Consider the following 11,836-nt stretch of genomic DNA (forward strand, 5'->3'; position numbering starts at 1 on the left):
CGAAATAAGTTAAAACTTTGTCTGGTATTAGTTATGGATCAAGTTGCTTAAATAAAACGTTCGCTAAGATTTACTATACGGTACGTAATCAAAAAAGTGTGTGAAAACGCGCAATCTTATCTGTTCGTTCTGAACCTTCGTGAACTGCGTGTAAGGCATGATAATTAGTACTTGAGAAATAACCTTAATAAAAAAGAACGTTAAAAAAAATCCCCCTTTTACGCAGAATTACTGTACAACTACAGACATTTTCAGGTAAAATAAAATGTTTGTTTAGCTGATAATAGTTCGTCGGGTATTTTGTTTTTTTTCCCAGGCCCGATAACATGGTGAAAATGGAATTCAAGAGGTTCTTATACTCATATGTTTAACGGACTATACAGAGAATAAGTATGCAACGACGGACGAGCAGAGAGACACTCTAGTTGCTGCCCTTTTGTTGAACACATTAAACACGTTTTTAAAAGGCGGAAAGTTTTTAAAATTCGCGCCAACAGACAAGTGTCAAACAAAGAGACGGACCGAAGGATTGAGTCAATAACTTTCTGTCACACATACTGATATAGTAAGAAGTGCCGAGATTTCCAAGCAGTCCTTACCAAATGTGAAGTGGTTTCGTCGTTATTCATCAGCCAAGAATGACGTCATTCTTAACCAAAAGAATCACTAAATTTAGAGTTCTCGCTGTGCTACTGATTCTATTAGGTGTCTTGGTGTTGGCCACTCATAAAAATGTTGGCAAAGTTATTCGCCGGCAAAATGAAACCAAAACAATTTTAATTTGGAACGGATCTAGCCGAAAGGAAGTGCGCAATTTCGGCTGGGGTAAGGACGCCTTTGTCAATAAGAAATGCCCTGAAACTAGATGTGAAATGGTCGACAACCGGAAAGAACATCCTCTCCATCATTACGACGCCATTGTCGTTGTACTTAATGACGAATTCAAATCACCGGATCAAATGATGATGCCGGATTTTGAAAACAACAAACGCGATGCAAGTCAGCACCTCGTCCTCTTCACTCAAGAGTCTCCTCCGGCGTTGAAACCGTATTACAACATGACTCGATTAGCTCATTTTTTCAATTGGACCATGACTTACAGAATGGACGCTGATATCCGATTCCTCTACGGTCGAATTATTCCAAAAGAAAACGCTCCTCGCACACCGGAAGAGATAAGTCATTTAAGAGAAAGAGCTCGTGTTAGTTCACCGCCAGACGCAGTTCGCAACAAGACCAAAACAGTCGCCTGGATGGTTTCTCATTGTGATACACACAGCCAACGAGAAAAGTACGTCAAAGAGCTGAGCAAATACATCGACGTCGATATTTACGGCAGATGTGGTAATCTGTCGTGTGCGCTTCACGTACTGCATCACTCGGACCCGCAGTGTTACGACATGATCGAGTCAACCTACAAGTTCTACTTGTCATTCGAAAATGCCATTTGCCCAGATTACGTCACTGAAAAGTTTTTCAAAATTATGGGCCACCACATCGTTCCGGTTGTCTACGGCGGAGCCGATTACACCCAACACGAACCACCCCACTCGTACATTGACGCCCGCAAGTTCAAACCCAAAGAATTGGCCGCTTATCTCAAATTACTCGGTGCAAACGACACGCTGTACAACGAGTATTTCTGGTGGAAGGATTATTATGACGTGGAATACAGTATAGAGGACATGTCTCGTCATGGATTTTGTGACTTGTGCCAGAAACTACACGAGCAACAAGACGGGGTTTCTCAATTCTATCAAGAACTGGAGTCTGAATGGGGCGAAAGCAACAAGTGTCAACCGTTTGATCCCATTTGGATATCATAAACTAGTATGTTACGAAAATATTACTCGAAGTGCAGCCGATGAAAAGGGATGATTTAGAAAGAAAAAAAGCGACGCACGAATAACAATTAACGCTCTTCTTTTTACTGTTTTTCTAGTTTATTTTATTGATTTTCTTCTATCACTGGCTAAATAAAAATAAATTATTTCTCAAAATGGTATATCTATCATTATAGAGTCTGAAAGAAAAAACAATTAAAACCTGTCCTGCATGAGAAGTGGCCTCCGCTTTTTGTATTCATAAGCGAAAGTTTGCGCGGATTCCAATACTTGAAATTTGATCAAGGTTACGACTTAATCGCCAAAAGTCTCAAAAAACGATTTTACGTCGACCAAATGAACTGAAGATGCTCGAGTTAAAAAAAAAAAAAACTAAAAGCGAAATAAACGTAGCCTCCACCAGTAACTTATGGACCAACTTGCAAAATAAAACTTACTAGCAAAGATAACGTACGCCAAAATCTTGTAAAGATGCGCAAACTAACGTTCTAAACTTTATTTTCTCGAGTAATTCTACATTATGTACCAAGGCATGAAGGCAACTAAACGAAAACCTTGATCAAATCTCTTCCTCCCAGTTGTTATCTAACTAAGATAGACATACAAGACATACAGGAAAAAAATTTCTATTTAGCTGATAGTAGTTCGCTCCCCCCCCCCCTAAGGCCTGATTATAAGTGATAAGGTGGTTAAAAGTGTATTCAAGTGATTATAACTTATATTTTCATTTTTCAACAAACCACAGTGAATTCGTCTAGTGTTGAAAGCTCAAGACCCACTAGTTGCTCCACTTTTGCTTTTATTACACGTGACCAATATTTCCAAAGCGGTATTAAAAGTTAAGTTTAAAAATAGTGGTGGGAGCCAAACAGACGGTCAGACAGATAGCTGGGTCAATAGTGCTTTTTGTCACTCTCGCACATAGTATTTGAGTAAGTGCCAAAACTCCCAGGCTTACCAAAGTACAATTGTTTTCAGATTGTTTTCGTCGTTCTTAATCGCCAGTCAAACAAATGTCGTCATTCTTAACCAAAAGAATCACTAAATTTAGAGTTCTCGCTGTGTTACTGGTTCTACTAAGTGTCTTGGTGTTGGCCACTCATAAAAATGTTGGCAAAGTTATTCGACGGCAAAATGAAACCAAAACAATTTTAATTTGGAACGGATCTAGCCGAAAGGAAGTGCGCAATTTCGGCTGGGGTAAGGACGCCTTTGCCAAAAAGAAATGCTCGTACACTCAATGTGAAATGGTCGACAAGAGATCGAAATTTCCCCTCGAACATTATGACGCAATCATGCTTGTGCTTAATGACGAATATACTTCAGCGGAACAAATGATGATCCCGGATTTTAAAAACGATCGAGATGCAAGTCAGCATCTCGTCCTGTTCACTCAAGAGTCTCCCCCAGCCTTGAAACGCTATTACAACATGACTCGATTAGCTCAGTTCTTCAATTTGACCATGACGTACAGAATGGACTCTGATATTCGATTACTATACGGTCGAATTATTCCAAAAGAAAACGCTCCTCGGACACCGGAAGAGATAAGCTATTTACGAAAAATAGCTCGTCCTAGACTGCCATCAGACACAGTGAGTAACAAGACCAAATCAGTTGCCTGGATGGTTTCTCATTGCAAAACGCACGGCCAAAGAGAAACGTACGTCAAAGAGCTGAGCAAATACATCGACGTCGATATTTATGGTAGATGTGGCAATCTTACATGTGCAAAACACTCATTACATCACTCGGACCCAAAGTGTTATGACATGATCGAGTCGACCTACAAATTCTACTTGTCTTTTGAAAATGCAATTTGTCCAGACTACGTCACTGAAAAGTTTTTCAAAATTATGGGCCACCACATCGTTCCGGTCGTCTACGGAGGAGCAGACTACAGTCAACACGCACCGCCCCATTCGTACATCGACGCCCGCAAATTCAAACCCAAAGAATTGGCCGCTTATCTCAAATTACTCGATGCAAACGACACGCTCTACAACGAGTATTTCTGGTGGAAGGATTATTACAGTGTGGAGTACAGCGTGGAGGACATGTCTCGTCACGGATTTTGTGACTTGTGTCGAAAACTGCACCAGCTGGATGGAAATTTTCGGTCGTATAAGGAACTGGAGTCGGAATGGGGCGATGGCAACAAGTGTCAACAGTTGGACTCCAGTTGGTTATGATGAATTATTTCAAACAAAAAATATTACCCAAACAGCAGACAAAAAAATTCTGAATGTTAAAAAAAAGATGCTGTTCTTTTACCTTAATTTTTCTTTTCTTTAATGACCTTCCAATGTGTATGTGCCCATATAAAAATAAATCAAATTTCTACAAGGCAAACAAAACGAGATTTTCTTCTTTGCATGAATAGCTTGACAGATTTAAATTGATTCAAGGGACGAATGAAAAAAAGAAAAAAAAAAAAAAAGGTAACCTGTCCTGCCTCATTCTTATCAAAGGAACGTTTGCGCGGATTTTTCAACATTCGAAATTGAATTGCATATTCATCGCACGTCCCTCCATGTCTCTCTATGGTTAAGTTATCCTATCTCACTTCAATCTCTTTATCTTTCGCAACTGGATCCCGAACAACACACCGGTTGGATTCCTGGTTGCAATAAGTTGCTGCGAAAAATGTTCAGGCTACTCAGTCGGCCACAGACTGGATAACGTTCACACCGTCTTCCACCGCCATGAAATTTCATTTAACAATTTTCGCGATTGCCTTCAACATGGCCAACTCGGCTCCCTACGGACTCATCCGCAGGCTAGGAGCTGGCTTCGAGTCCATCGTGGTGTACGCTGTGCCAACATCACCCGGTGTTAGTGATCAGAGTTATTCCTCTTCCAGTATTGGCCAGAACTATTATTCTCCCAGCAGCAGCTCAAGTTATTACTCTCCCAGTAGCGACCCAATTTATTCATCGGAACCCAGTAGTGGCCAGTGCTGTTCCACTTCCAGTAATGATCCAAGCTATTCTTCTCCCACTAGTGGGTCGGGTTATTCTTTTCCCAGTAGTGACCCGGGTTATTATTCTTTTCCCAGTAGTGGCCCAAGCTATTCCTCCCCCAGTAGCGACCCGGGTTATTCCTCCCCCAGTAGCGACCCGTTTGATATCCATGACAATACAGCGACCTTTTGTCCAAACAAAATTCATTCGCCTTCAGAGCGGAATCATCGGCAGAGAGAGCGAATAACATACCAGCCGGTAGTTCGTGAAACATTCAGAAGTCGAAACAGCTATCCTGATTCATCCTACGGAAACGAGAAAACCCCGGCGTATCGAACACCCAGTTATTCAGTTCGTGATTCGTTCGAATCATCTCATCGACAGAAAAACTATGGACGAGACAATTCCCGAGCTAGTCAGGACCCAATGGTATGTACTCCAATTATCTAATTCCGTAAAGTGTCTGCTGTAGAGTTCTAGACTTTTCAAGAAAATTGTTTCAAACGATTTTGGACACTGTTGTACGAGACGGGAATTCTTGCACGAGCAACAACAAAAATATTTCGGCCGGTTATAACTGACCACATTTCTTGTTTTCTTATTTGCGTTCATTTCCCATACATAGTACGGGCAAACCGGTTCGTCGTACGAGGCCTTCACGATCCATCAAGTAAGAAAACAGGAAACTTTTTTTGAAAAATTTACCCGCACGATAATTTGGCAAGAGAATCTATTCTAATGGTTTCAATGTTTTTGGACTGACTACGTGTACAGAAATCTCCCACGTCCCGGACAGTAATAGGCTACCGTCTACTACCATCGAGTTCAATGCGGGGAGGATAAAAGCTGAAAAATGGATCATGATGTACGGGAAAAGAAATCAAACAGGACCATGGCGGATAATTCGGATATTAATCGTTCTGTTATAAGTTATGTCAAAATGTAAACTAACACAACTCACTAATCGTACAAAATGTTTTCAAATATCGTTCTCGGATAGTTCTCTGTTGTTCTCTCCCCCAATCCCTTACAAAACTGGTTGCTGATTATTACAAGAAAGCAGGTAAACATTTCAAAAGAGGTTGTTTTCAATTTTCCAAAACAAACGCAAAAGTTGTACGATAAAGTTTACTGGTCATTTTCAAACATCTCGATGACATTGCAGAAAGTAACCAGATAGTATACTGAAGGTCACACGTAATAGCAGATGGAAACAACAAGTTTCCCGTTCAACCAAAATGAACCAAACGCTGTGTTTTGTACTTGGTTTTCTATTCGGTGGGGAATTATTTATGAGCTAACGACTTGATCGCCTGGATTCTCCATTCCGTTCAAATGGATCTCGAAAAAACTAAAACGTGTTGATAAGAAGTGGTCTTACGCTCTGTGAATCCACTAAAGCTAAAGCTTATTAAAAAAAAAAAAAATCAAACAAACGAGTTTATACTTTTGAAACCGCACGAAATGGAAACAGGTAATTCATTCGAGCATAATAACGGTAATAGCCAATCCCCGCAAATTCGAATTGTGAGACTAACTAGTTAAGCTGCATATTTACGGTCATCCAAGGACAATGGCCTGGGCGATTCAAGAGTATGTGTACACTTACCCCAATCAATGATGCGCACTCGATTGGATTTAATTGAAATTCCTAGGAAGTATACGAACTTGCCCTCACGAATAAGCTGATAACAAACGTCAAACAGGATAAGTAGACTATAAAAGGTTTGATGGCCAGGATATTATTCAGTCTACATCCGAGTCGGAGCAACATGAAGTTTTCAGTAAGTTGACGTCCGCCTTAATTATTCGTGAATGAATTAGGGAGAGAAATGTGTCACTTACCATTTGCATCATCCCATTTCAGTTTGTCGCCGTAGTTCTGGCGCTGGCCTGTGTCATATCGGCCCAGTTGGCGGACGATTGGAGTAGTAATCGTCGTGCAGAAGTGGACTCCGACGACCTGGCTGTGAGGATGGGGCGAAATATCCTTTTTCGACGGACATCGACGCGATTCGAAAAACTAGAACAAACCACAGAGACGTTAGCAAAGAACTTACAGGGTATATATTATTAAGATTAACCTTAACTAATGCGAAAAATTAAATTTGGTTGCGATTTTCAGAGACTACTCTGCAGTTGAATAACACTTCCCAACGCTTAGAAAAAACATTTATTATCCTAGCTGAAACTATGACGGAAGTTGTGAATTTAAAGACCAGTGTAAAAGGCAAGCTTGTCTATTGTGAAAAAAATTAATTGCATTTTAAAATTTAAGTTAATCCGTATAATTTTATTTTGCAGAAACTTCTGAAGGTTTAACGGATATTAAACAAGATTTAGTGAGCGCCAGGACGGATTACTCAAAACAATTAGACGGTAATGGTTCAATAATGGTTCGAGACTACTTTTGATATGATTACCAATTGCATTTTCGATTAGATATTGAGGTTATTAAGCAAGAACTGGTCAGCACCAAGGAGGAATTCACTAAACAATTTGAAGGTACTGTTCAGATAGCTTGGTGAGTTTTGGAACTGTTTTACTAATGAAAAATCGGATTAGACATAACCACAATCAAGCAAGATCTCATCAACACCAAAAAGCAGTTTGAAGGTAAACTGATGTTGTTAAAAGATACATTTTGATGCATATAAGAGCCAAGGGAAATTTGATTTAGATTTGACAGCGACTCAACAGGATTTAGTCGGCGCCATGAAGGCGGATTACGCAAAACAAATGGATGGTAATATTTGCATTGATTATTTTTAAGTAGACACTAATACCATTCGGAATTAGAATGGGCAGCAATGAAGCAGGACTTGGTGAACGCAAAATCGGATTACGCAAAACAATTAGAGGGTAATTTTGTAATGGCTATTGTATTAGTAGTAGCAATTGCTTATGGCACTCTGTTTAGATTTGGCAGTAACTCGACAACAACTGGCGAGTACCAAATCGGATTATGCCAAAGAATTTGACGGTACATACATATGCCGGCGGTTTAAATATTTTGCAACAGTTGTTGATTTTTTTATTAATACTTCAAAATTTTATTAGATATGGCGGCAATCAAAAAGAATTTGCTGAGCACCAAGACCGATTATGAAAAGCAATTGAATGGTAGTTCTCTTTGACAATTTAATTGGCTTTGATATTTTAAATATCTCCCAAATTTTTAACTAGATATTTCAGTAATCAAGCAAGGCGTAGTGAATGCCACTCGACAATTGGATGGTAACATATTTCAAAAAGGTGAAAATAATTTTTTTAAGTGGATACAACAAAAGTTTCGAATGCATTTTACAGCCACCCAACAAGATTTGACAGCCGCTAAGATGGAATACAAAAAACAGTTTGATGGTAATTTCCAACAGCCTGATTTTTTGTAGCCTACTACCAGCCTACTACTGAAGTTAATAGCGTAATTTTCTTAGAAATTTCAGTGATTAAGCAAGAGTTGATAAGCACCAAATCGGATTTCATCAAACAACTGGATGGTAATATTGGAATTAGTAAAATAATTTAATTTTTTGAATAAATTGGGAAAGTAAAATGCGATGAAAATTATTAGATGTGACACTAATTAGGCAAGATTTGTTGAGTGCTAAAGCTGATTATGCTAAACAATTAACCGGTAAAGTATTAAAATGCTTTAAAATTTTAATATTTCTTTAAAATTCATCACATGTTTAATAGATTATTCAGCCATTAAGCAAGATTTAAAGAGTACCAAATTGGACTATACGAAACAGTTGGAAGGTAAATAATCTAACTTTTCCTCTACGGTGTTTAAGCGTTGCCATAAAATGTCTTTTCCTTCTAGACATTTCAGTAATCAAGGAGGATTTGATGAACGTCACAAAACAATTAGATGGTAATAAATTTGATCGATTTTGATAGAACAGATGCTAATAATTTCGATTTTAAATAAATATCAGCAACGCAGAAAGATTTGATAACCGCTAGAGTAGGTTATAAAAAGGAATCCGATGGTGAGATGTCATAATTGTAGTAGACTTCATTTACAATTGGCCTAACATAATTATTTTCTCAGCAATTTCAGCGATCAAAAGAGAAATGATGAGCACAAAAACCAATTACACGAATCAATTGCACGGTAACCTTTCTACAGTTGAATCATCAGTATTGGAAATCGTTAATCATTTTTTTTTATTGCACGTCGATAATAGGTTTGGAAATACTCAAACAAGATTTGATAAGCGGAACTAAACATCTGGGTGGTAAGTAACGTCTTATTTGTTTCACTGTTTGAGTAAACAATAGGAAACCTCTCATCTTATTTGCAGAAACCCTTGGGCATTTAGAAAAGGCCAAGAAGGGATATGACGACCAATTGAATGGTAATATCTTTGTGGAGAGTATGTAATAGATTTCACATAATAACAAATGTTCCGATAGGTTTTGCAGAAATAAAACTTGATTTGTTGAGCGCAAAATCAAACTTTTCAAAAGAGTGGGACGGTATAGTTAACATTTTTCTTCAGTTTTCTTAAGTGTCGACACTAATAAGGTCTTGATAAAATTCGGTAGCAACTCAACATCATTTACAGAGAGCTATTGCGAATTACACCAAACAACAGGATGGTAATACATCAATATTTTAAGCGACTTTACTTTCATCAAAAACATTTTGAAATAGATTTGGCAGTAATTAAGCGAGATTTGATGAGCGCCACGAAACAACTGGATGGTAAAATATTTTTTTTTTATCTCCCTGGATTTCAAATTTTGAAATAGAACGGAATATTGTCATTTCAGCAATTCAAAAAAGTTTAACGAGCGCAAAAGCGGATTACACGAAGCAATCGGAGGGTAGCATTCAGCAGTTTAAAAATGTGTTGTATTAAGTTTTACAAACATTTTTTTTTTGCTTAGATATGGCGATAATTAAGCAGGGACTGGTGATCGCAAAAGTGGATTACTCAACTAAATTGAGTGGTAATATAATTTTAAAATCAACATTCCAAGTTTTAAAATCAATTTTGGGTGATTATAGACATGACAGCAATAAAGACTGATTTGATAAACGCAACAAAACGACTGGACGGTAATAGTTGATTGTTTAAAATTCAAAACAAATTTCCTATAATTTTTCACAACATTGGCAGCAACGCAAGAAGCTTATGTGAACGCTCAATTGGCGTACGCAAAACAATCGGAGGGTAAATATTCTAACATTTCCTAAACCTTTAAAATAGCTATTCGTCCAAAAATAATTGAGAGAATTTTATTAGTTATGGCGGCGATAAAGCAAGATTGGATGAAAACTAAATCGGATTATGCAAAACAGCTGACAGGCAATATTTCAATATTCTAGGCGTAAAAGTTTACACTCTAATTTTAATGAAATATTCCGAGCAGATTTGACAATAATCAAGCAAAGTGCGATGAATACTACGAAGGAATTAGATGGTAATATACTTCAACAGATTATCATGTTTTGAACGTAAATAACCTAGGAAGAATATTTTTATTACATTTGGCAGCTACTTGGAAGGATTTAGTGGGCGCTAAAGCAGAATATTTAAAACAACTGGATGGTAATCTTTTCAATATTAAGAGTGGTATTCTTATTGGAGTTAGCGATAAATGTTTTCATAGATTTTGCAGTTCTCAAGCAAGATTTGACAAGCACAAAAGCAGATTACGCAAGACAGTTGGACGGTAATATTTAAAATGTCTAGCCATATAATCGTGCGAGGAAAGACTAACGATCCATTATTAGATTTGGCTGTAGCTCATCAAGAATTAGTGGACGCCATGAAAGCGGATTACACAAAACAATTGGACGGTAACCTATTTCGCAAAATTATTCCAATGAAAAAATGATTATAATAACAGTAACGATTTTGTTTTAGATATGGCGGCAACTCAGCAAGACTTGGTGAGCGCTATGAAAGCGGATTATACAAAAACATTTGATGGTACTGTTGTAATAATTTGAAAATAAAAAAGATTTCAAAGTGGAAAAAATCTGAATTTTCATTAGATTTGGCAGTAGCTAAACAATCTTTTGTGAACGAAATGAAATCGGATTACACAAAACAATTTGACGGTACGGCCGTTTAAATAGTAATGGAATGGTTATATCCTAATATTCGTACAACTTTGATTAGATCTGGCAGTAATCAGACAAGATTGGGTGAACGCGACAAAAAAATTGGATGGTACGTAACCACATGAAAACAGCGTGAATGCCAGCAAAATTACTGAAGGAACTTTTTTTTAAATTAGATGTAGCGGTACTTAAGCAAGATTTCGTGATTACGAAGGCAGAATTCACGAAACAGCTGGCAGGTACTAGGCTACTTTAAAACCTTGAATCGTTTTTACTTTTTAAGTCGAATACTAACGCAGCTTTATGGCAGGTTTGGCAGCTACCAATGAAGGATATTGCAAAATTGTGTGTAATTCTTCGAATTGAAAAGTCAACAACAGAAGCCAAAATCGTCAAGGTCTGAGGAACAAATTTTCGACGGCCACCTCAGGATTCTAGTACAGTGCTTGCTATTACCATTTTAACAAGTCGTTGTATAAAAAAAAAAAGTTCGGTCACGCTAAATTGCTGTGAGATGCTAATCTAAATAGTTTTGAATGACTCTGGGCTCTAGCTTCCATAAAAATTTTAATAATTGTCGATTAAGTTAAGTAACTATCACTAGCTCCAGTTTGACTGAGGAAAGAATTTACAAGATATTTCAAGCTTCACATCACGCATAGACAACATATGTGACAAATTTAAGTAGGTAGCATGTAGTAAATCAATTTCCACTTACTCAGACATGTGGTTCCAAACTTTTGGATAGTTGAGACGATGAGTTCCTCCTACATTATTAACTTTCACTGTCAACTGCTGCTGCTACTACAGATGGGAGTCTTAGCCCTTGTTACATTTCTTCCTGCATATTTAAATAAATTTGTACCATGGGCAAAAACCAGTGTTCAATACACAAGTAACCTGCAAGCAACAAACACATAGAGTAATAAAACAATAACACAAGCATT

General features: G+C 37.7%; 5 protein-coding genes across 10 annotated transcripts in view; 4 read left to right on the plus strand and 1 right to left on the minus strand.

Moving 5' to 3' along the window:
• The window catches only part of LOC124326368 (speckle-type POZ protein-like), a 315,941-nt gene that overhangs the window by 194,158 nt on the left and 109,947 nt on the right, over window positions 1–11,836 (minus strand). The gene's annotated exons all lie outside the window — the stretch shown is intronic.
• LOC124326251 (alpha-(1,3)-fucosyltransferase C-like) lies at window positions 65–5,885 on the plus strand. Its single transcript, XM_046784975.1, has 3 exons — window positions 65–5,236; window positions 5,433–5,477; window positions 5,582–5,885. The coding sequence occupies exon 1, from the start codon at window positions 639–641 to the stop codon at window positions 1,824–1,826; it is 1,188 nt and encodes a 395-aa protein (XP_046640931.1). The 5' UTR covers window positions 65–638; the 3' UTR covers window positions 1,827–5,236; window positions 5,433–5,477; window positions 5,582–5,885.
• On the plus strand, window positions 2,858–4,036 carry LOC124327737 (alpha-(1,3)-fucosyltransferase C-like). Its single transcript, XM_046786735.1, has one exon. The coding sequence runs from the start codon at window positions 2,858–2,860 to the stop codon at window positions 4,034–4,036; it is 1,179 nt and encodes a 392-aa protein (XP_046642691.1).
• On the plus strand, window positions 4,589–5,257 carry LOC124327739 (DNA-directed RNA polymerase II subunit RPB1-like). Its single transcript, XM_046786736.1, has one exon. The coding sequence runs from the start codon at window positions 4,589–4,591 to the stop codon at window positions 5,255–5,257; it is 669 nt and encodes a 222-aa protein (XP_046642692.1).
• Window positions 6,451–11,779, plus strand: LOC124326068 (nucleoporin nup211-like). 6 transcript variants are annotated; one of them, XM_046784679.1, is made up of 37 exons: window positions 6,451–6,591; window positions 6,675–6,870; window positions 6,933–7,037; window positions 7,112–7,186; window positions 7,250–7,312; window positions 7,373–7,423; window positions 7,488–7,553; window positions 7,607–7,669; window positions 7,728–7,790; window positions 7,868–7,930; window positions 7,994–8,044; window positions 8,117–8,170; window positions 8,254–8,307; window positions 8,382–8,444; window positions 8,507–8,569; window positions 8,634–8,684; window positions 8,749–8,802; window positions 8,865–8,927; window positions 9,001–9,051; window positions 9,118–9,171; window positions 9,230–9,292; window positions 9,362–9,415; window positions 9,471–9,521; window positions 9,590–9,643; window positions 9,707–9,769; window positions 9,828–9,878; window positions 9,940–9,993; window positions 10,066–10,128; window positions 10,193–10,243; window positions 10,318–10,371; window positions 10,415–10,495; window positions 10,557–10,622; window positions 10,690–10,755; window positions 10,821–10,886; window positions 10,948–10,998; window positions 11,066–11,128; window positions 11,200–11,779. In XM_046784679.1, exons 1-37 carry the CDS (start codon window positions 6,538–6,540, stop codon window positions 11,253–11,255), a joined length of 2,364 nt encoding a protein of 787 aa, XP_046640635.1. In that variant the 5' UTR covers window positions 6,451–6,537; the 3' UTR covers window positions 11,256–11,779. The 6 variants fall into 6 exon arrangements, with proteins under 6 accessions (XP_046640635.1, XP_046640634.1, XP_046640633.1 ...); XM_046784678.1 differs by having other exon boundaries at window positions 7,616–7,669; window positions 8,245–8,307; XM_046784677.1 differs by having other exon boundaries at window positions 8,245–8,307; window positions 11,200–11,778.

This window comes from Daphnia pulicaria, chromosome 2, assembly GCF_021234035.1.
Source record: "Daphnia pulicaria isolate SC F1-1A chromosome 2, SC_F0-13Bv2, whole genome shotgun sequence".
Lineage (NCBI taxonomy): Eukaryota > Metazoa > Arthropoda > Branchiopoda > Diplostraca > Daphniidae > Daphnia > Daphnia pulicaria.